The sequence below is a fragment of the Macrobrachium rosenbergii genome, chromosome 2, assembly GCF_040412425.1.
Source record: "Macrobrachium rosenbergii isolate ZJJX-2024 chromosome 2, ASM4041242v1, whole genome shotgun sequence".
NCBI classification, from domain to species: domain Eukaryota; kingdom Metazoa; phylum Arthropoda; class Malacostraca; order Decapoda; family Palaemonidae; genus Macrobrachium; species Macrobrachium rosenbergii.
In genome coordinates this window covers 54,755,485-54,779,870 of record NC_089742.1, presented here as the reverse complement: position 1 = coordinate 54,779,870, position 24,386 = coordinate 54,755,485, and the positions used below count along the sequence as shown (strand labels likewise).

The 24,386-nt window shown below is 37.0% G+C and overlaps 1 protein-coding gene across 17 annotated transcripts in view; it reads left to right on the top strand.

Annotated features, from left to right (window-relative positions):
- rdgB (retinal degeneration B) overlaps positions 1 to 24,386 on the top strand; it is a 311,695-nt gene that overhangs the window by 238,325 nt on the left and 48,984 nt on the right. For 7 of the 17 annotated variants that reach the window (XM_067118507.1, XM_067118514.1, XM_067118488.1 and 4 more), the window contains 7 exons: positions 5,514 to 5,615; positions 7,961 to 8,149; positions 10,147 to 10,297; positions 11,936 to 12,147; positions 14,581 to 14,688; positions 19,343 to 19,360; positions 19,695 to 19,863. In XM_067118507.1, the coding sequence (XP_066974608.1) occupies positions 5,514 to 5,615; positions 7,961 to 8,149; positions 10,147 to 10,297; positions 11,936 to 12,147; positions 14,581 to 14,688; positions 19,343 to 19,360; positions 19,695 to 19,863 (949 nt within the window). Of the gene's footprint in view, positions 1 to 5,513; positions 5,616 to 7,960; positions 8,150 to 10,146; positions 10,298 to 11,935; positions 12,148 to 14,580; positions 15,637 to 19,342; positions 19,361 to 19,694; positions 19,864 to 24,386 lie in introns of all 17 variants that reach the window. The other 10 variants (XM_067118551.1, XM_067118534.1, XM_067118561.1 and 7 more) reach the window with 2 other exon arrangements.

Below are 24,386 nucleotides of genomic sequence, written 5' to 3'. Positions count from 1 at the left end.
TGCTGAGAGGATAGAAGGCCAACTTTGGGTTGGTCATGAACGGCCTCCTGTATGCCATGATACTCCCTTACCATCATCCCTTTCCTTGCCTGAGCCGCTGCATTCCTCTAAAGTACCATCATCCACCACCTCGTCCCCTCCTTTTATCTCACATGTATCTCTGTGAAACACTTTTGAAGTAGTATTCTTTCCCATCCCTCACTCCCAAAACTTCCTCCCCTTAGCACATCCTCCACACGAAGAAATAAACGCCAGTTTGGAACAGCTCCAAAGACCAATAACAAATTTTCTCCATTTAGGTTTTCCCAGTCACCTCTTGTTTGCCCTCCACCCAAGAAAACTCTTACAGCCAAGTCCCCTCTGGAAACCATGAAGGACATTGAGGATTACATAAACCAATCCTCTGTCATGATCCCTAACCCAATCTCATCCCCCAACTCATCTCACACTAAATATGCTATTCTCCATCATATCACTGCTGAGGTCCATAACCCTCCCACTATCCTTCCCCCCCCACTCCCCTGCCAGCCTCTATAGAATCTCGAATCGCCTCACCTTCCCTCCTACCCATCTCCTTGCCCATCCAACTTCTCACTCAGATCTCTGAACAGAGGAAAAGTATCCTTGACTTTGTGTTACCACCAGGTTATACGTGTGAGTCTCTCTCTTCTGATCCCTCCTCACTTTTAGACTTACCTTCTACAGATGAATTAACTACAGATGAATTAACTGTTATCCTAGACACTTACCTGACCCTACTTCATACTGAAGACAGCCCATCTCTATCTAACAACCCTACCTCAATCATACCAACTATAATTTCGCACCTTATACCTCTCTCCTTTTAATGTCTGTACTTTAGTGGAACATTCAGGGTTTCCGATCCCACAGACATGATCTCAGAGATATCCTCTTGCAATATGAACCTAAAGTAATATGCCTTCAGGAAATTTTCCTTACCCAACCACTGTAATCTATTCCCAATTACCATTTCTACTTTTCTCCTCACTTCATTTCTGCCTCTTCTATTTTAATTCATTACAAAATACCATGCATACCCATAAACATTACAACAACCTTTCCTTGTACTATTACATGAGTTTTCCTGCAACACTGGATTACCAAAGTATCAGTCTACCTCTCTCCCCCCTACCCTGTGAACTTCACTGTCTTCCAAGACCTCCTTTCCCAATTACCAGCCCCTTTACTTGTGGTAGGTGACTTCAACTGCTGACATACATTACAGGGCGACTCGGTTACTAACTCCCGGGGTCGCGCCCTTGAGCAGTTTTTAATAGCTAATAACCTCTCTGTTTTAAACTCAGAACACCGACACACTTTGATGCAAAAACACCCGTCTTTTTTTTGTCTAGATCTAGCACTATGTTTTCCTGCACTCCAACTAGACTTTCATGGGTCAGTATTAGACCACTTCATAACTAGTGACCATTTCCCTACCCTTCTTTCACCTACTTCTTATGTCCCAACTCCTAATCCTCCATGCTGGCACTTCAATAAAGCTGATTGGCAGTCTTTTTGTATGCTCTTAGACATGTCTATTCTTCCCTCACCCTTTACATCACCCCTGGACATGCTTACGTATTTCACCATTGCTGTTCTAAGTGCTGCATTCCAAGGACCTCTTGACCCTTCACATCAAAATGTGTACCCTGGTGGAACAAAGACTGCACCAGAGCTCTGTGCATAAAACATGCTGGTTGATGCAGCTTTAAACGAAAAAGAAACTCTCCCGGACACCATACTGTCCCTATAATTTTTAAAAAAGCCATAGCTTCATTGAAACACAGTATACATGATTCAAGAATCACAAGTTGGATGGGCTATGTCTCCACATGAACTTGTTCTTCCCCTATTTCAGCTGTCTGGAGACGTTTACACAAAACATCAGGAAAACACCAACCTCATAAAGCCACAGTACTAAACATAAATAATAATCTTATTGCTGACACAACAGAAATAGCCAATACACTAGGCCAGTATTTTAGCCACAATAGTATAGGAGAACATTTGCCCTCCCAATTCACAAACATAAAACTCAGAACAGAAAGGAACCCAGTCAACTTTACATTATCCTGTATTGAATCTTGTAATATTCGTTTTTCCATAACAGAACTTATCTCAGTACTCAATTCTTGCTAGAACAGATATGAAGGACCTGACAGTATCCACAATCAAATACTTAGACAGCTTTTGGCAAATTCCATAATCTTTCTCCTGTCATTATTGAATAGAATATGGACAATAGGTGAATTTCCCCAGAAGTGGCTTGAATCCCTCATCCTCCTTTTCCTAAAACCAAATAAATCAGGAAATGCACTTCAGGATTACCGACCAATTTCCCTAACCAGCTGCTTATGTAAATTACTAGGAAGAATGATAAATTTTCACTTCATGTGGCATTTAGAGTCAAGACAACTTTCTTCATCCCAATTTGGAAGCAGACAAGACAGAAGTACAGCTAACCCTTTTGCACACATGGAATCTTATATCCAAACAGCCTTTGCTTCTAAACAATCAGCCCTCATGGTTTTCTTTGACTTAGAAAAAGCATATGATACCACCTGGAAATACTACATCTCACATCAACTACTTCTACTTGATGTAAAAGTAATGTGGTCGTTTTCATCCCATCATTCCTTAACAACCGAACCTTCCGTGTATGCATAAACCGCTCCATTTCTTCACCCTTCATTCAGTATGAAGGAGTTCCCCAGGACATTGTTCTTAGCACTACCCTATTTCTCATAGCAGTCAATGGTATTATAGCATCCCTGCCAGTGGGAGTTATGTCCTCCCTATAAGTCAATGATCTTGCAGTCTATGCTTCTGGTTCTTCATTCCCTAAGCTCCACTCACTTATACAGTCTGCCATTCTAGCTGCTTCTTCATGGGCTACTAGACATGGATTTCTTGTTTCCACTAATAAAACATTTTCCATTCTTTTCGCTCGCTCTCAAACGGTATCTCCATTGCCACTTTTGCTCTACAGTTCGCCCATACAGTACCGCACTAGTGGTAAATTCCTTGGTTTAATTTTTTATTCCAGCCTTACTTGGAAGGAACATATCCTATCAGTTAAAAAAACTGCTCTCCAACATCTTTGCCTCATCAAACTTTATCCCATGTTACTTGGGGTGCTAACTGCAAAACACTTCTGCACCTACTGTACATGAAGCCCTGATTCTATCTGTTCTGGATTACGGATGACATGTGTACTCTTCAGCTTCCTCCTCCCTTCGTGTCCTTCTAGACCTGGTGCACCACTTTGGTCTAAGATTGGCCCTTGAGGCCTTCCGTTTATTGCCAATAGAAAGCTCTATGCCGAATCAGGACTACCATCACTTACCTGCTGACGAGCCCTCCTCGCTCTTAGGTATTATGCCAATTTCACCAATTCTCTACCCTGAAGCTAACTATACCTGAGCCCCTTCTTGCCAAATTTACTAACAATCCCAACCAACCCTGCCCTTTCTCTATCTGTATGAAAACCCTTCTGTCTCATTCTTCATCCCCACAATTGGCAGTCCTTCTGTTCTATGTTCACACTTTCCCGCCTTGGTTAATCCCCATTCCCTCAGTCTGCCCATCTATACTAAATAATTTTTCAAAACTTAAAATTCCCTCCCCTTTTCTACTATCTAATTTCCTAGAGCACATGCCGATGCATGACGCTAGTACCCCAATCTACGCAGATGGCTCCAAGTCCCCTAAAGTAACTGGGGTAGCATTCCTCTTCTCCACCAAACTTTTCCAACTACTCTTACCACCAGTGGCAAGCATACTCACAGCAGAACTATATGCTATTCTGTTTGCACAAAAACAACTCCAAATCTACCCCTCATCATCCTTTGTTATTTTCAGACTCAGCTAACTCTTTAACCCTTATCCAATCTGTTGCCTGCACACATCCTGTAGTTTGAAATTTAAGAATTGCTTTTTGGCATTTCAGTGCGGAAAAAACTAATCTGCTTCTGCTGGACTCTTAGCCACGTGGGCATCCTAGGCAATGAGCGAGTGGACTCGTTGGCCCGCTCTGCAACTTTGTCGGGATGCCTGCACTTCAAAACCATCCTATATTCAGATTATTTCCCATTTTCTGTAATTACCTACAAAGTTGCTGGTGTTCTTTTTGGACTAGTATTGGTTATACAAATCTAACGCACTCCCGCTTGATGAACGGATCCCCTCCAACACTGTCCAACTTGTCGTACCCCTCTTTCAGTATCCCATTTAATCCTTTCCTGCCCCCAACACATAGTCACACGCAACAGAGCATTTCCTAGCCTAACCTTTCTTCCCTGTCCACCTCACCTTCATAGAAAGAGTAATGTCCTTCCTTCAACAAATAAGCATTCTTCTTCAGGTATGACCTATCAAACATTAACTTTGACCATACTTTATCTATAAATAGCATAACATAGCACCATGTGGTCTGCATGACCTGGTGCTTGGTGGATGTTAATTAAATTCAATTCCTCTTTAAGAAACAGATACTGTTTTTGGTTACAAATATGGCATCATGGTAGAAATAGTGAAAAAATCCAGAACTCAAATACAAAATAAATAAAACTAGGAAGGTGAAAGAAACACTTGTTTCCTGGTTTAAAAATGTTATCATTCAGTTTATTCATTAAGGCATTTAACTCGCTATCTTTCTGGGTGATTACAGAATAATCTTTGTACAACTACCATTTACTTTTGTGAAGACTACTTCACACATGGTATCAGTTTCCAAGTGCAGGCCACCAGTAAACCTTGAAAGTTAATACTGTATGGCTTATGTACATCATTTGACTCTTCAGTAATTAACAATTCCTTCAACATGTAATTTGCTACTTAAAGGAAGCTTAGATTGCCGGGAATTGATTTTTTCAGGGGTTTGATTTATGTTGGGTTTGTGATACATTCAGTTTGGGCAGAAATTGAATTTGTATTAGCAGTACACGTATATGTATTAAAACTCTCATTTCCTTGTTATGTGATTTTAAATTGATAAATATAATGATTTTCATAAGGTATATTCAGTAGATAGTACATGAGGAGCCAGTTTAGGTAGTCAGTTGAATCTTTGGAAAGTGACTTGCAAGCATTGTCTTAGGATGGTGTTGATGTATATGGTATCTTTTAAGAGAGCATTGTATTTTCCATATGTGTGAAGTGTTGCTATGTAGTAGTGTATGATGTAATTCTACAATAGTTTTGGTGAACTGGTGCATTGGATTTATAACAGGAAAGCCCTGTTGGGCAGTAATGGTTGGTTATTACAGAAACTTATGTAGTGTAGTATACATTCAAGAGAATGTTTATGACCCCTTCAGGGGTAAGTTTTATTTTTCTCCCAGAATATATTTTAAACAATTTAGAATTGTCACAAGTGCATCTGGTAATCAACTTGGACAATAGTTTTTTTTTTATAACAATGACTACTTTTATCTTTGTAACTGGTTGTGTTGTAAGATCATGTGAAAAGGTTATTTCTTTCCCTGTCACAGAGGATCTTGAGGAAAATGCAGCACTTCATAAGTGGAGTTCACTTGAGTTGCTGCCCCATGATGGAGATTCTCATGCTTCTGTTTCAGAAGCAGGAAATGAAGGTTAGTAAAGGTTTTGACAGTATCCCTTCAAACATCTTCCCCCCACACAAAATTCTGCATCTTGCTTTTTATCCATTTCCTGAGACCTTTTCTGTATGCAGCTGTCCAACTAAAATTCAGTTTTACATTATGCCAGTTTTCACCTGGGTTTTGTGTCTCTTTGGTCATAGTAAACTACCTACTTAAAAACAGTAATGATGACTTCATTATAATCACAGTACAGGCGGTCCCCGGTTTACGACGGGGGTTCCGTTCTTGCGCCGTGTCGTAACCCGAAAATCGTCGTAAGCCGGAAAATCGTCAAAAATCGTCAAAAATCATAAGAAAACCTTACTTTTAATGCTCTGGCTGCATTGAAAACGATGTAAACTGCATTATTATTGAGTTTTACATCAAAAAAACCTTCAAATTATGATTATTCTGCCGTTTTGGGGCCATATTTCTTCCGTCGGATCGGCGTGACGCGTCGTAACCCGGAACATGCGTCAGAAGCCAAGAAATAATTTCTGATGAATATATTTGAAAAGCGTCGTAACCTCGGAACGTCGTAAGCCGGAACCGTCGTAAACCGGGGACTGCCTGTACTTCGTAAATGATGTGCACTTTGATCTGAATACTTAATTATTAAGTAATTTTTTAAAGAAGAAATTTCTAGGTACAGTATTTGAATTTTACTGTGATACATTAAAATCAGGATCTTGTTAATGTTTTCATATGTTATTGTTTAAGTCTAAATGACACAGCTTGGGACTGCCTTTAACTACAAAATCTTACTGTCTTTAAGAGATCCAGGTCATGATAGATATTTTTTTTTAGTATAAAAGATTTAGTGAAACATGGAAGTTTAGTGTGCTTTTTTGAGAAGGAAAGGCCATGGAATAAAAAAAAAAATGAGAACAAAACTAGCTTTTATACAAACCCTTTACAATAGTTATAAAATTGCATTAAGCCTATAGATCTTAAAGGGTGATTTTAATACCCAAATTCTTTCATTTCTTTGAAATGGAATTTCTCTGCATCAGAATCTATTGTGTGCAATCTTTTATTGTTTAAACATATCTTTGATGTCAGATGTATAATATAACTTCTGAGAACATTTGTATATATCATTTGTATGTTACCCTCTAATTTTGCAGTTTAAACTGCATAAATTATACCAGCTGATGTTTTAGAGATTGTTAGTCATTTCCAAGCCCTTGTAATTTAGTGTATGCATAAAATTTTTTATGTAGGTGCAAATTGTCCCTCAAGGATTTTCATGTATGAAAATGAATCTCAAACATACAAGGATAGCTACATCCTCATTCTTCCTCCAAAATATAGATTTACATTAATAATTAATGAAGCTGTTATGATAATAAATTTTTTTTAACAAAAGTTTCTTCACACACACTGATTAATCTTTAAATATGTATGCCTCTTGTTCCTTTGATTATCACTGCCTTACAGCTTACACAAAGTAGCTAGTTGGAAGGCTGGTACATATCTTTGGGTAGACTACCTCCTTTTGTCTGACAGATAGGTGGGTGAACTTGGGATATTCTGGACATGAATATTAAGCATTTATATGATTGATATGTTGTTTCCATAAAACTGAAGAAATTTTCCTTATGAGGTGAGATTTGAACCAAGACTGAGGTAAGTACTTGGACCATTATATCCTCAAGAAGGGTAAGAATTTATTTCAGATCTTTAAAGTACAAATTCATTTTAATCACTGCCAGAATAAACCAATTTTTGCCATGATGATGTAATATCAAGTATTTACAGGCAGTCCCCGGTTATAGGCAGGGTTCCGTTTCTGAGGGTGTGATGATAACCGAAAATCAGCGATTTTGGCGATTTTCAGGGGTTATTGGCGCCGAAAAGCGCCGATTTTCGGTTATCAGCGCCTCTGTTAGGTATGTATTGGTGCCAATACCCAATTATCAGCACCGATAAGCGGAAATCGGCGATTTTCAGCACCGAAAATCGCCGATTTTCATCGCTAGACAAGCCCCATAAAACCAGATTGCTGTTAACCGAGCCCGCCGTTAACCGGGGACTACCTGCATTGCTTTTATTGAAATAAGTAGTCTTTTGGTCAAAACACTGGTCTTTATCTTCTGTTGGTCTTAGTGTCTATGAACTAACCTCAGTCCCTAACCTTCAGGGTTGAAATCACACCAGGGGGAGATAATTTTTTTAATGAATCTTTTAGAATGCAAGGCTTTCAGTGAATGCGCATCCAAAATATCAGAAAATAGAATAGTTGAGAGGTCATTGTAGCTACTGTAATTTGTGAATATGTTTAATTATTTATTGTATTAAGGGTTATCTTATTGTTTACTTTCTTTATATTGCAGACAGTATCTTTTCGCAAACCTTCATGTCACGGGTAGCGGCTGAGCGCCATAGTCGTGTATTAGGGCGTAGCATGGAAGCTTCTGCTCCATCTTCCCCGTCCCACTCCCCGTCCCACCAACCTGGCCCTTGTTCAACTACGGTCCTTCTCTTGGTGATTCATGCTGGTTCCGTCCTTGACCCTAATCCAGGTAAGGCATCACAGATGCATGTGATTTTTTTTGTATACTCTGCATATTATTATTGATGGTAACTCTGTGCCTATTTTCATTTTCTGGTAGCTCACTAATTTTAAAAATGAGTGGCATTAGGGAATTTCACCTTAATAAAATTGTTTTAAAAGTCAAATGAGCTGACTAAAATCAGAAGAAAAGGTTCAGAATTAAGGAACAGGATATTTTTTAAGATTTTAAATCTTCACAATTGTAGTTCTCCAAAATGTTGGATATTGAAATATTACATTCATGATGAACTTTCAGAGATACTAGAATAAAACAATTGGTTTCATAAAAGAATCTTAACTTGTAATTCAGTTCCTTGGTAGTATATGTTTAGTAAAAATAAAATTTATTCACTACATATACAGTACTATATATCTAGTTTCCAGTTTGCACAAAGATAAGAAATGAGAGCAGTAATACTAATATTACCTCTGTACAGAAACTTTTTGTGTGTTGTATATATATTTAGAGAGCGTGTGATTTGCAATTCAGTTATTTAACAACTACTGTACTACTGCTATGAAAGATGCATCAGTTTATTAAGTATAGGTGAAAACCCCCAAGGAGAAAAAACTTTTGAGATGATTGAATAATCATCATCATTATCAATGCTTTTAAGTTAGGTTTTTATTTTACAAGTCCTGATGAATTTTCTCCACTCTTTTCTGTGTCATGCCGTCTCGGTCTTCATCTGTGTTCTTTCCCAATAATCTTGCCCAGTGGTTATCATCCTATTTCTTCCATATCTTAAATATCTGATTTAAATTCTTCTCTTCTCTTCATAGAACCAGATCTTTTCAGTCTGAAATCTGCCTGTTTTCCAGCCTGAACTCTATCTATTTTTGAGCATGTAAAAACACTATATCACAGGCACTTTGCTATTTGTGTACTCTAACCTTTACACTCCAGTCATGGATCCTGAATACTTGCATTTCTTTGTCAGAATTATCTGATTTCTTCCATTCTCTTTGTAACTGTCTGTTTCATCAGTGTATTGGTTTTATGCAAGTGATCTAAGTAATTTGCTTTTTTTATTAATGGGATACTGTTGTTTATTAATGGTAGCTGTATAGGAGTCTTTTGCTAAATTGTCCTGGCTGTTGCTATTTTTTTTTTTTTTTTTTTTTTTTTGCCCCTATCAATGCTGTGTAAAATGTAGTTAAGGTAACACAAATGTTTTATCTCCTCTTAGGTTAGCCTTAGGTTAGCCATTTTACCAAAAGACAATTCTTCTTTTCTTCAGTGTTAGCTCTTTATGCATGCCAGACATTGAAAATCCCATACTGCATTTAAACTTTCCAATCCTGGCTTCCTGACACCACCAGTTACATTTGATGAAAATATAACTCCTCTGTAAACCTCATATGCTGCATCAGGATGACCATTCCTCCATTTTGTAAATATTTTCAAGTATTAACACTGTTATCTGGATATAGTAGCTCCAGAGACTTCGCTTCTGCATGATGAATAGTTCAGGGTTCAGTGCTGCTCTTTTATAGGCACAAGATCTCTCGTGAGATCTCTAACATCGTTGTAACTTCATTATAGATTGTGGCCCTTCTGTGACATGTTCAGTTGACATTAGTTTGAAAACGCTTCTTAATGGGTACAAGCTCAATTCAAGATCTGAACTAAGGACTGTAGATCAGAAGATAATTTTTTATTATTCTTTTGTTTTTGAGAAACTTTTAGAAATGGTCCAGGTGGCCCAATTCTACCTTTTCCCTTTACATCTGAATTAGCAACAGTTGTTCATTGTTCATGCTCATAAAGAGTTTTATTCTGTATCTGGACGCAAAAAGTTCAGGGAATACAATACTGTGTGTAAATGTAATTTCTTTTATCCTTCAGTATAGAGCATTTGGGGACTTGCCAACTATTCATTTTCATTTCCTTATGACAGTCAGCTGTGAGGGATGAAGAGGTGTCATATTTCATATTTCATATGTACTTGTTTCTTCCCGTAGATGTAACCAACAAGAGGAGTGATTTCACAACATTTCGAGGAGCTCTTGAATCAGTTATGCGTCAACACTATCCTCAAATGGTTGGCCATATAGCGATAAGACTTGTACCTGCACCTGCAGTCTGCTCAGATAGTCTCAATATTTTGTCTAGGTTAGTACTAATTTCAGTAACAGTTTCACCCTTTTCTGTTTTAAAAGAGTCAGCAGTGCTAACAATGAGGAGTATTGTATGATGTGGGTGTGAGGGGAAAGTTTTAACACTTTTTTATTGAACATGGGTAAACTTTCTAGATTGGTAGGGAGATAAAAGTTTTCTTTCTATATGCAAGCCCTGAGGCAGCTGCCATTAAAAGATGCGAAATTGAATTGTTGCTATACTATATCCAATTTCCAAAATATGAGATTACAAATTGTTTTTATTAAGATTTAAGTAAGGTAAGTAATGAAAAGTTTTTTTCAGCTTAATACAACAGAGCTTTCCAGGTGTTCTAGTAGGTTAGTAGCTGAAGGAGGTCATTTGTTACAAAGTTCAGTGAATATTTTGAAAATATTGTGGAGATGGTAATGACCAATGCACATGCAAGGATGACTAAGTAGCAACAGGAACTCGGTAATGCATTTGTATGAAAAATTAGTTTTATTTTTAAAGAATTACTTTTGTTTCACAATAAACCCATCACTTTATAATTATCACTTTATAATAAAGGAGGAAGAATCAAGCTGCTAAATCCCAAGATGGACTGAATGAGACTTGGGATTGATGTAAGTATCAGAGCCCTCATTTTTGAGTAGATATAGTGAGCTGTAGGTGACAGAAACCCTAATATGCAAAGTAAGCATAGGATGTAGGTAAAGGAAGTGATTTAGATTACCGAATCCAATTTCTTGCTCAGGCCAGACAGGGAATGCTATCGAAGAGAGCCTTGCCCTTTCAAAGAATACTCCCAAAAATGATGCTGAAGAAAGGGGATCACGTATTCCTAAGTGAGATGAATTAGTATAACCTGGGGAATCTGAATAAAAGAGAAACAACAATGGAAACAAAGTCAGTTAAAATGTACACTGAAGAATCCACAGAGCGGGAAACCTAACTAGTCTGAAGTAAGGATTACTAGTCCCACTGCTACCACATGATCCAGAGATTACAGATCTAACCACGTTGCATCACATCCCTTAGAACAAGATAGGAACTTGTGTAAGTATCATTGACCTGCTTTTAGGCATGTCGATACCCAATATCATACACATGAGAGAAGTTGAAAGAAATCTGATGTCATGGACAAAGTACAAAACTTTGTCATATGTTGAAATCCCAGAGTGGGAAGAAATATTGATCCTCCTTCACAAAATCCCCATATAGGTTAGAAAAGGAAACATCTTTTGAATCCCAGAGATGAAAATAACCTGCTCTGGCTTGGCAAATACAAGGCACTAATTGTTATTGGTCTTTGAGAAAATGATGGACAAGAGAAGACAAAATGAAGTAGAAAGGATGTTGTGGCATTGTTTGATATTTTTGTAGTACCATCTGAATTACTTCTTTCATCACAGTCTTGATTTTGTCATGTAGACTGTTTAACACCTGAACCAAACTGGAACATAATCTTTCCCCAGGAAAATGACAATGCATTGACCCTTTACTGACATAACTATGTTGATAGTGAAATGTGTTAGGGACAGGGTCTCTTTAGGAAGATTAAGAATAATTTGTTTTTATAAACATGTTGTTGCCTTTGTTGATACTTATTTAATTTTTAAAACTTTGTCTTTTATTTTTTTGTTCATGCAGCCTTAGCCCTTATGGCTTAGATTCTTCTCCTGTTTGTGGTGAAGTGTCAGGTGGTGACAATATACCAGTAGGTGCAGTTCCACTCATGGCCACAACTATACCTGAATATGAAGAAGCCGTAGTACGTACCTTGAATGCGACCAATGCTGCTTATCATGAATTTCTGAAGTCTGAAGAAGGGGAAGGATTCACTGGACAAGTTGGTATTATTGGTAAGTCACTGTGACAGTACAGTGTATAAAATTTTTTATACCTAAAGTAATATCAGCATTAGAAATGAGTGAGTGCAGAAGTCTTCAATAGTAGGATTTAAGCAGTTACAATCTTGGTAACTTTTTTTAATGAAAAGTATAAAATTATATAATTAATGTATTGTTATTTTCATCATAACCCCATTAACCCATATATATATATATATATATATATATATATATATATATATATATATATATATATATATATATATAAAAAATATATATACATATATACTGTATTATATGCTTATTTTGGCTTTGGAAGTTTCTAGGTTTACCAGTTGTCTGTCTATCAGAGAGAGGAGAATCTATTACTAAGCATGCTCTCTGTGAATTCTTATGTATGTATCTACTAACCACCTCACTGAGCTTGTGCCAACTGCTGGTCCTGCGTTCGATTCTCCTACCGGCCAGTGAAGAATTAGAGGAGCTTATTTCTGTTGATAGAAATTCATTTCTCGTTATAATGTGGTTCGGATTCCACAATAAGCTGTAGGTCCCGTTGCTAGGTAACCAATTAGTTCTTAGCCACGTAAAATAAATCTAATCCTTCGGGCCAGCCCTAGGAGAGCTGTTAATCAGCTCAGTGGTCTGGTTAAACTAAGATATACTCAACTTAACTAGTGTAAACAGCCCCTTAGCTCTTTTCCCAGTTTTTTGCTTTGTCAAAGATCGCTGTTACAAGTCTTATGAGCACCTTGATTTATTTATTCTTTTTCCCATATATATTAGATAATCCTCAATTTTTTTTAACTTTCACTGTTTCAGTTTGTGATAAAATCTGTGATTTTTACAACTAGTAGGCACATTGTAATTGCCATGTTATCCTCTCGGTTGCTGGCTTCAAGACAGTTTCTGATAATAGTCAAAACTTTTGTCACCTGAAAGTTTAGCTTTTGCAGTGCTTTTTTATCTTCTAGTATCACTGAGTGTATATATATTTACATTATTACTTCATTTGATATGTATTTGGTGAAGGTCAGGGGATAGTCTGATGCTAATTAGCCATTACCTTGTTAGTGATGGATTGTTTTATTTTTCATGCTCAGTTCATATACTGTATTTTCATACAGAGAAGGTGCATTATTCTGCTTTTTGCTTGGACCATTTTTGTGTGTATTTATAGGTAGTCATACCTTGGTTAACATATTTGATCCATTCCAGAAGGCTGTCCTATAACTGAACTGTCCTAAAACGAGCAGGTTTTCTCGCATAAGAAATCATGGAATTGAATTACTCTGTGCCAGACCTCCAAAAGTATAACAAATAAAAACAATTGAACTCAAATTTAACAAGGCTATCATGCAGAAATTAAATCATGAACAATGTAAATGGATGAACTGCAAATTTGTTCTAAATTTACCTGTATTTGGAAGAGTTGATGGCTTATCTGGAAGATGAAGAGAAGAGATGTTATTGTTTGGTAGGGGAGTCCCTTCCACAAAAACAGCTGGCAACTATGCTTCTAGGGTTTTGAACATATGCAATTAAACAGAAATTGTAAATGTTTTGGTATTTTTCTATATATATTTAATTTTAAAGGCTTAAGAAGAGAAAGCCATAATTTTATAAAGTTTAGTGCTTATGAAGTATGTATTGTTTGGAAGCTAACAGATCAGCCTGGTGTTATAGTATATTGCAGCTGTTCTACGTGTTTAGATTACAGGACCTAAATATTAAGCTTGGCATCTAACAGCATTGAATAGCTTAGATTCAGTTATAAGGTGCTCAGAGTCTGTACTGGAGTCTCCTCCGCAGATAAATCTGTATTAGTCACAGTTGGTACAACACCTCTCTCTCTTCACTGCTTTAATAATTGTGCAAAGTGCAACAAAATACAAGCAATTGACTCTCCAACTTATAGAGAATACCATTTGTAGTTAGATATATTATATATATTATTAACCAGTATTCAACAAATAATAAATACCAAGTCTTGGAAACAGACCAAGAATTTACATTTTCAGCTTACCTACTCATTTAAAGCTTTAAGCAATATTAATTAATGGTTAGGAACAGATCTGACAGGCCAGCCATATAAGAGTTTGGAGTGTTACTTCTGTTGTCTTGTGGTCTGGTTAAACTAATGAATTAGACAAATATTAAATGCTTTTTTTTTTTACCCCAAATTAGTCTCTTTTTCAGCATCCATGCATAGCAACTGTATTTAGCTGATCTTGATTGGTAAAACAACATGAAAATTACCATATCTGTGGATCCAGGGCTTATTTCTGATATATCAGCTGCAAGAGTGTGGAAATAGTGAATTTACAATTTCTACAAATTTATTACTTTAGGTATTAAGAACTTTCTCATTTCATTGATGATTTGAACAGTTACCACAATGAGGCCTCCCAGTTTTGAAGTGAGTTTTACCTTTGTTTCTTCCAGGTGACAGTATTGGTGGAATTTTAGCATATGATGTTCTGTGTAGAGCCCATGATCAACATAAATTTGGAAGCAATAGCAACATTCCTGAGGGAGAACCTCCTTCCCCGGGTCAGTACTGCAAGCAGAAGTCATCCCCCGGACAACCTCTACACCCATCATCTCTTTCCCCTGCATCTCCCCCCAAAGGCTCCCCAGACCCTCCCTCATCTTCCTCTCCCACTATCACTGTCAGTCCAGAATCTGCTCTTAAAAGTGTTGCAGGTGATGTATTCTCTTCCTCCCCTCCTTCTCCTCAGAACCAACCTTTGTGTTCCACTTCCTCCCAGTCATCTTCTCTGACCAGAATTTCTTCTCATCCATCTTTGTCCAAGATTTTTTCTTCTCAGACTTCTCAACCCTCTTTGTCTAATAAGCTTCCCTCTCCCCAGACTCCTCAGCCAATAGTGTCTAGTAAGATTCATTCTCCTCAAACCCCTTGTCAGCCTGTTCCACCTAGTAAGATTATGTCTCCTCAGATCCCATCTCAACCTTCAATAACTAGTAAAATTCAGCCTACTTCAACCCCACATCCTTCAGGACCAAGTAAGATTCCGTCTCCCCAATCTCCTCAACCTTCATTTTCAAGTAAAATTCAGCCACTTTCACAGCCTGCAGTGTCTAGTAAGATTCAGAACCCACCTCAACCCTCAGTGTGTAAAAGTCAGTCCCCTTCTCACCCCTCTGTGTCTAGTAAGGCTCTTCAGCCCCAAGTTAGTCCCCAGAATCCACTAAGAAAGATATCTGCTCCTTTGCCAATGTCTTCAACATCAGGTCAACTCGTTAGAAAATGTTCTGCACCATGTAGTATACCTGGTATTGGTATCAATGTTTGCACCACCCTGACTCCCTCACCACCTGGTGTCACTTACACCTCTCCTTCAAATCCTCAGTTGTACCTAAGCTACCAGTCTCAATCCTACCACCACTCTTACCATTCCACTTTCCATCATGCCCAACATCAGGGATACAGTAACTTCCCTGATATATTGACTCATGCGCCACTGTGTGACAAAAGAGGCAAGTGTATCCCTCTCCACTGTATCCGCTTAGCATCCCCTGATGAGCACGCTGTTGAATTTGCAAGCGTTGGATGACATGTAATAATGCCTTTTTCACAACAGGCATCCCAGTCCATAAATTTTACAGAATTAGCTTCATATTCAGAAAAGATTTTTAAAATAGACCACACGTTTTTAATGGGTTCTTTATTTTACTTGCATTATTTATTAGGTATCCAATTCATGCAAACATTTTTTACACCTGTAATGGGAAGTACATATATTAGATCAGGATTCTGGATTACTGACAGACAGAATGCAGTATATAGTTAGGTCATACTGTGGGCTTACACAGCATGTACAGTATAAATGCCTCCTTAATATATGCTTTTACTCGTTACCAAAAATATGCAGTGCTTTGTTTTAAGTAAGCAGTATACAGTACATACAGAATTTCAAAACAAAGCCACAATCAATGAACTGAAAACCTCTCTGTAAAAAGTTCTCCAGGAAGAGTGATTTTGCCCTATAAATTAATAAAAAAAATTTTTAATGGCAGAGCAGTTTAAATTGGCTTTCTGATGGTTATGCCATGTTCATAATTCATTAATTATAAAATTTAGTGGATTATGTATTGTGTCTGGATTCATCTTCTAAGAAACATTACCCTCTGGCATAGTAAATGACAGCTTTCTTGTCAGGTACTATGCTGTTTTCCATTTACATAGCATAACACTGCTTGTAGTAAATGTTTTTCTTATCTTGGTGCTGCAGCGGAAAAATAGATACTGTAGTTATATCCCATACTGTGATTTACATTAACTCTCATTTTAGCAATATCCTACTGGATTGTGATACTTTAGTTAGTGTGCATAATCATTTGTAGGATAATTTTAGTCATATGTCATTTTATAACTGTAAAAAAAAGGTACTGCTTATTGTCATGTGACAGTATAATCTTACCCTGCGACCTACCATTGTATTTTTGCCCTTTAATATGTTTAAAAATAATATATTTGGTGCCAGGAAATTTTAAGAAAACATTTCATACTGATAATTATCATGTCCTTTAAGTATCGGAAAATGACACATGGTTCTTAAGTAGGAATTTTTAATACAAAATCAGATACATTCTTCTAGGTTACTACTCTGTCACTCTGTCATTGTATTCTTCAGTTAATACTTTGACCATTGCCCTTTCAGGCTTCTTAACTTTATGCCCATACCACCTTATTGGTCATATACCCTTCACCTCATGATTATTTTCTTGTTTTTTACATATATTGCTTTAGTCTACCTGAATAGGGTTTTAAACTTGTATTACTTGTCACATTATGAATCAAGATTCAAGAATCCCTCACTCATGGGAATAATATATTAGAAATTTCATTATCAAATATTCTATTGATTCTTTGTGTTCATACAGATTACCAGTCTTGTTACATTTACTCTTGCAAACACCTGATATGGCCAGCAGAATGCCTGCTAAAATGACTAAATCACTGGTTAGAGAATAGATCAGACTGTCTTCACAAGGGAGAGCCTGGTGTCCTCACAGATAATTGCCCAGCTTTCATCATTATTTACCTCTACCAGTTTGAGATAGCATTTTGGTGGTTGTGTGTTCAGTATGCATCTCTTAGGTGCAGTTTGCTTGGTTTTTGATGTATCAGTTTATCTTTTCTCACTAGTATGCATTTTCATTAGACAGCAGAATCAAGTTATCAGACTTGATTCAAGGCTGCTGTATATTGTCAGTAAATCCTGTTGGTCTTCTGGTCATAATATACATCATGTTGGTTCTCTGTGTACTAGATGCAGGATTGGCAAGTGTTTTACCCTTTATCATTTATTGCAGGAATTGCCAAATGAAAACAAATTCCTTCATTTTCTTGCATCCTTAAGGGTTTCTGCTCATGGGGCAGCTGTAGAAGTGGGTCTTTCTTGTACTGAAATACTCAGCTGATCCTAATTTTTACATTAAACTTTTCAGGCATGTCATATACCCTTATGCAAATTGAATTCAGCATACCAACTGTTTTGACTTCCAGTTGAAGTCCATTCATCTTGTTTTTGTATTAAATTTGTTCTTACCAATTCATTATTCATATATTGATTTTCTCCTGGGTAACAGAGCCCAGGTGTACCATATTTTACTGATGAAGCTACGAATGTTCTCACTTTGCATCCCAAGTACTTCAGTGACTTCTCTGTTACCAGTCATTCTTCTATTCATCTCCTTGAAGTAAACACGCAGTTGCAATTTTCCCAGGGTTTAACTTCTGACCCATTTGTCCAGATGTGGCTTTATATGTTAGTTATTCATTTCATTTTCAGTGTGCATCATCATTTGTTTTGGGCAGTTTTGCTTGAGTTTCACATAATTTTTATATAATTCAGTTGCATAGAGGAAAGAGGATGCAGTAAATAATGGATTGGTTGGATAGAGAGTGTGTTTTGTTCTATAAAAAGCGTAGTAACATTTAACCAGTTACTATGTGAATAATTTAATAATTTGTGTGGAGAGTTCCAGTAAGAAGGTAAAGGAAAGTTACACCCAGTTATTTTCTTTAATTATGAACGGGCTTTTATTAATCCTTGGAGATTCCTGGGGGGTCCATAATTTGCCTTTGGTAAAGAGATAATCTTCTGTTTAGGTTGAAGTCTCATTTTCAAGCTAAATACATGTTCTTTCTTAGTGTTTACAAATGAAAACCAAATAAACCTTTATACTCAGTGAAGGATAGAAATTACATTATATTTTGTTACTTAAAAATGTAATGGAGACAAATTCTTCTTGCATAATAAGAAGTACTGTGATGTATTATTACTATTTATGCCAGTCACTAATTATAAAAATCAGAAAAAAATTTAATGTTCTTTTAAGCTCCTATACTAATTTTTGGGGGGAGATAGAGTTAAACATTCCCCAGCACCATCGGACATCATTCTAATGCTGTCTGCTGTGAAAATATTTAATGAATTTTTTATTTGCTACAAATGACATTTAATTGATGTCATTGGAATCTCAAGGGTTCAAATAAAGTAAAAGAAACAGGAATGGGTGTGTTTTTTGAAGGTTGTGCTAATAGGTTCATAGATTGTTATAATAAAATTGATAAGCAGTGTATTTTTTCTTACATGTAATTCAATAAACATATTTGCCTTTGGATGTGAAATATGTTTCTAGAAATTCAATCACGGTTATCAGTCATTTGTGTACTTTGTGGTTTTTTCTTTCTTGAGTCAGTCACAAGATAGGTGTACTGGTATCACATTTTTGTAGGCATGTATGGGATATTTCTAAAGCATTCAAACATTTACAGATATCTTTCTCTCTAAACAGACATTATTATGAAGGAAGGAAAATATTTTGTATGATTTTTACTCTTGCCAAATTCATTTGCTGATGGGACTGAACCAGAGGCTTTTACATGGAGACTATCCCACCTGCATTTTAGAGTCAGTAGCTTTTGCATATTAGATCTTGTTTTAATAAGTTATGCATGAATTCCTTTTTAATACGGGAGCTTATATTGCTCCTTGGTGATGAGTTTTTATCAATTCTTAATTATTGTTTTCCAAATTTTTAGTATATAGAATCATTTCATCGTGCAGCATGTTATTTTAGTAAATGCAGATTAGCTTTGTAGTTGTGAAGATCATAGTTTGCATATTTGCATTTGATGTTAAGAATTTCATTGCCAATCTGTTTTCTTTTGCAGTTTTCCTTTTGCCTAAAGGTACAGGCTTTTGGCAATAGCCATGTTTTGGTATACAGTTTTGTGAAAATTAATTTTTGATATATTTGTTGATAATGTATTATTTAGCTGACAATATGTCTTAATGTTTTGTTTGAATTTTATATTATTATATAAAGATAACATTGTAGATATTAAATTGGTAATCACAAGTTATGAAAATTGCCCATATAATTGTTTAGTGTCTTCAAGCTCTCCATTGTTTTGCTTTTGGGCATTTTGAAAGGAATGTTCCATGTGAAATATAATCTTAACATAGTAAGAATTTAAGGTTAGTTTAGCAATTATATGTGATGTGCCCTATATGAAATTGTAGGAGACGATGCTGGTGGGGAATGTGGAGGGCGAATTTATCGCAAGTCCATGAGTAATGATGCACCACACCATCCTGAAGTTCCCCCATCCCGTTCTGTCTCGGATTCAACTTACCATTACAATAGTCATCTTACGGCTCCATTTCCTCGTAGAAGATCCTCATCATCCAGGTAAATCCTCTGTCTTTCCTGTCTGTAATTTCTTTTATCATTGATTTTATCTGATTTGTGTTAGGTGAACTCAAATTGCCTGATACCGGATAATACAAAATTTCATCACTGATATTGTTGAAGTGAAGATTAGGGTCTCTATATTACTCATGTTACACATCCAGCAGCAGTGCTAAATGCAAGTATAATCCTATTTTTCCACTCTGACTTTTTTTTTTTTTTTTATTAAGGCTGATGATACTGAGAACAAAATTAGGTGAACTTATTTTGTCATTGTTAGGGTAAGATGGTATAATTAATGACAGTGATTATTATTTTATTTACATTCATGACTCAGCATATTCTTAAACATTGTTTTGCTCCAAATAAAAACAGTGCTTCAGATTTGAACAATTTTTGGATTCATGGAGACAGAGGGAAGCATTGTAAGTTGGTAGTAGATTTCATCAAGCAACTGTTCTAAAGCTTTAACTTAGTGTCAGATAGCAACTCTTATAGAACATTAATTGGTGAATGGAACCAGTGTGAATTTCACTCTAAAAGACTGATGTTCCTGGGATATGAAATTCTTCCAAAGTTATTGGATATTCTTGGCAGTAGCAAGGTCAAGATAAGCACATTTGACTTTTGTTCATGTAGTTTTAATTTCTTAATATCTTGAACAACCACAATCTTGTTAAGCAATTAGCTTACTAATCTTGGCTCTGTCAAGCGTAATTGGAGGTGTGATAAGGAGAAACATGCTGAACAGCGTAACATGTGGACAGTAATGCTCGACAGAGCTATAGTAATAATAGTTTTGGTTTCAAATGGTCAGTGGGTATGAAAAAACTTGTGTGGCAAAGAACATAGTTTGTTTTACTTAAAACCATTAATATGTATGTACGAAATGCTAGTTGGACAGAAGAAAAGTCTCCAAGTGACCTTGAGGTTAGAATAATAGAACGCAGGACTCTTGTAACGTCTGAAGATAAACCAGATCTATGTTCAGGGTTTCTTAGCTTGCTGGCTTCTTGTTGCAAAGGCAAAGCCAAAAATCAATTTGTATTTGGTAAATAAGTGGTAACTCAGGCAGAAAAGTGCCTACCAGCACCCTTTGACATGTAGACCAGCACATCATGAGGCTGTGCCACTTGTGATTGCTAGTAATTTAGGACCCCCATAGACGAGTTATGAACCTACACAATGGTCTGGCCCACTGAGAAGATTTTCAAGTTTCTGTGCATAACTTCCCTGAGACAAAATTTGGCAAAAGTTGAAGGACGCTTACAAGTATTCATCCTAAGATTGGAGACATTTCTAGGGTGAGTCTAAAATCAAGGAAAGAGGGAATTACAGAGACTTCATACATTAACCTCTACCTTTGCGCTTTTCTCCGAAGAGAATGCAGATTATGCTGTTTAGATAACCTGTTGAAACCAGCGCATGAGTGAATTCTTATACATACTTTTCATTCTTTGACTGTTATTTGGGAAAAGATGAATGATTAGGTCACAAGGCACACTTTTCTCTGTAAGTAAATCTTTACTGCTGTTACAGGGTAAAGCAATTTATTTTCCTTGCTAGTTAGTGAAGTTGGGCAGGATGGAGAGTTCAGTTGAAAACCAATTTGTAGAGTGAATCAAAGTCCTTGACAAACCATGAAGATAGCTTAGCCACCTCAAAGAGGCCAGAGGTTGGAGGAACATAATCTTCAGTGTCAGATCAACAACAGATGTTTCTTTCATGGGCTCATAAGGTGGATGTAAGAGACTTCACACTACCAAGGTGTGGTCCTAACTGGGCGGGGTGAGAGTACTCCTTAGAGCAGATTTTGCAAAATTACTGTTCAGATCATTTAAGTGCTTGTCGTTATTCAGGTCCAGGCCATATTTGCAAGAGAGCATTCTGTAACCTTTATTGGCATAGAGACCTTCCCTTCTGAAGCCACTGGGAGATGAGGAACATATTGCTAGGCTAGTGGCGCTAAGTGGATCAAGGCTTCAGTTTTGGTCTGGCAATGGCTGTGGCAGTAACCTCCAAGAAGCCTTTTGCTTGTGGTTGACACTGGTGATCTCCAAGCATTAAGATACAGATTCCAGCCAACTGTGGAACCTGTAGAAGTGAGGCTGTTTGAGTAGCTTCTTTTAAAGTGGAAGCCTGTTGTGGAAATTTGATGTCATGGCAAGCAGGTTTGTGAACACTTCTTGTAACCAGAGAGGAGTTAACAGATTCATCCTAATATTCACTGTCTTTGAGAAGCTTCTCTAGAACTTGTTGTATCACCCAGAAAAGGTGAAAGGTGCAGATATTGAGACTCACTTTTTTGCAACATGGTACTTGTCCCACATTGCTGCTGGGTCTGACCGTGCAGTACGCTGTACAGTTGAGCTTTTCAAGCTCATGGTGAAGAGGTCAACCAACCTTCCACAGGGTCCGGGAGATTGTGACATTCAATGACCACTCCAGGTGGAAAATCTATGACTTCTTGCTCATGGCATCAATGAGAAGAACGATTAAGAGTTAGTACAGACCAAAGCAACCTAACTAATACTATCAGTCAGATACATGTAATATCTGAGGAAGTTAGTATTTAGAGTTCAAGTTACTGAAGGTGTAAATAACATAAACTACAGGTGTCTATATTTACCCTTAGTTACCAGTAGACCCAGTGGATGGAAATTGGAACTAAAAGAAGGCGTGATTTTGGTAGCTTGTTAGAATTTTCAGTAATACAGTATGAACATGTTACATCTTCATCCAAATTATATGTACAGTACTGTATTTGAAAGGATTGGCAGATGGAGTGTTTCTTTGGTGCAGTGTGATCCTGATTGTGGGTATGCATTTAGTATGGAGATTACAACTTAATTATTCTAAATTTTTAGGGCATTTAATACAGGCAGTCCCTGGTTAACGGTGGGGGTTTTGTTCCCAAGCAAGCACCACTAACCAAAATCGCCAATAACCAAAAATTGCTGATAATTATGGTAATAGAAAGTGCTGTAAAACCAGAACACTGTTAACTGACGCCACTGATAAGCAAGGACCGCTGTACCTGCTTAACTTATTCTTTTTATTAACTGATATTGGATATAGGGACTTGACACTGCATTTTTTTAACTAGCTAATTAAATTGAGGTCTAGATTATGTTTTCATGAATTATTTAGGTTACTTGAAAATTACAGTTGTCATAGAGCAAGGTTGATGTTTAGATTGTCTTTGAAAATTGTTTTGGTTTGATGTTTAAATACTTTTATATACACATTGTGTATGCTTTAAGTAATAAATAAATCCATTAAGTAAAACGTACCAAGTTTTTTGTATTATGTAGGTGTTTGCTGTTGTTATGGCTCTTTGGGTGTTCCAGTCCTAGCATTTACAGGTAATCTCTCAATTATCCGGATTGATAGAGCCAAGGCTCTGTCTGATAAGGGAAGAATCTGGATAAGCGTAGATAAAAAACTCCACAGGTGTAAAATGGCAACTTCATACCCTTCCTCCCTTTACCGTGTCAATACCGCATATTCGTAAACAATATGAACAACAACTATCACACTATACACTGAAAACTTTATGCAGAAAGTAATTATCTGCCATATTTTCCCATATTTTTTAACAAAATATACTGTATAAATACACCTGAAAAAAAGCAAACCCCTTTCTTCACTCTTATATGCAACACACAATACAGTAGGTTACACAAACAATATTTTTAATTTTGCCCAAATACTTTTTAAAATAAATCATACACAGGAAAAACCTAAATATAAAAATTCTTTTTCTCTGTCACTTTGCTTGTGCGATGTCCTTGGTGTTAACGGTGGCCAGAGTTTTTAAAAACTTGTGAGGAGTTTTACAAGGCCTCCTCCACCTCCTACCAAGACTCCAAATTGGCTGTGCAATCAAGACCAGCTTTATTATCATCATCATCATCTCCCCCTTCCTCTGCCTCTGTGACTCCTGGGAGACCTTAAGTGGGGAAGTGGCCGGAAGAGGCATAGAGGTGTCTAGAGGGTCAGGGTCATTGAAGTGGGACAGCGACACATCAGATTCTTGGCTGAAGGAGCCCCACATATCGGCAAAGGCTGCAGACTGCTTGTCTGTGGTTTCAAGCTGAATGACTGAGTTACCGAAAAAGTGGATGTTGATGGCTTTGGTGTTTGGGGGTTTGGGATCTGAAGAAGCTGTTGAGGGTACTTTGATGATACTCACAAAGATTCTGCTTCACAATAACATTCTGTTGAAACTTACATTTATGCAGCTGTGTCCAAGGCCTCAGGGAAGTCACTGGGGTCCTTTTGCCATGGCCTTGTTGGCCTGACTCCTGACTTCCTGAAGTCTGTTTTTTACTTCTTCAGCTTATCCTGGGAAGTCTTAATATTATGCAAGGTTGACCAAGTAATGCCATACTCCTCCATGATATGTGACCTAGAACATCCTACCTTAGTTCTCCCGATTTCTAGTTTCTGTTGAAGGGTCAGCACCTTCCACACACAACACTAGCACGACTGTACAAAGAGGGAAAACACTCTTTGTTATC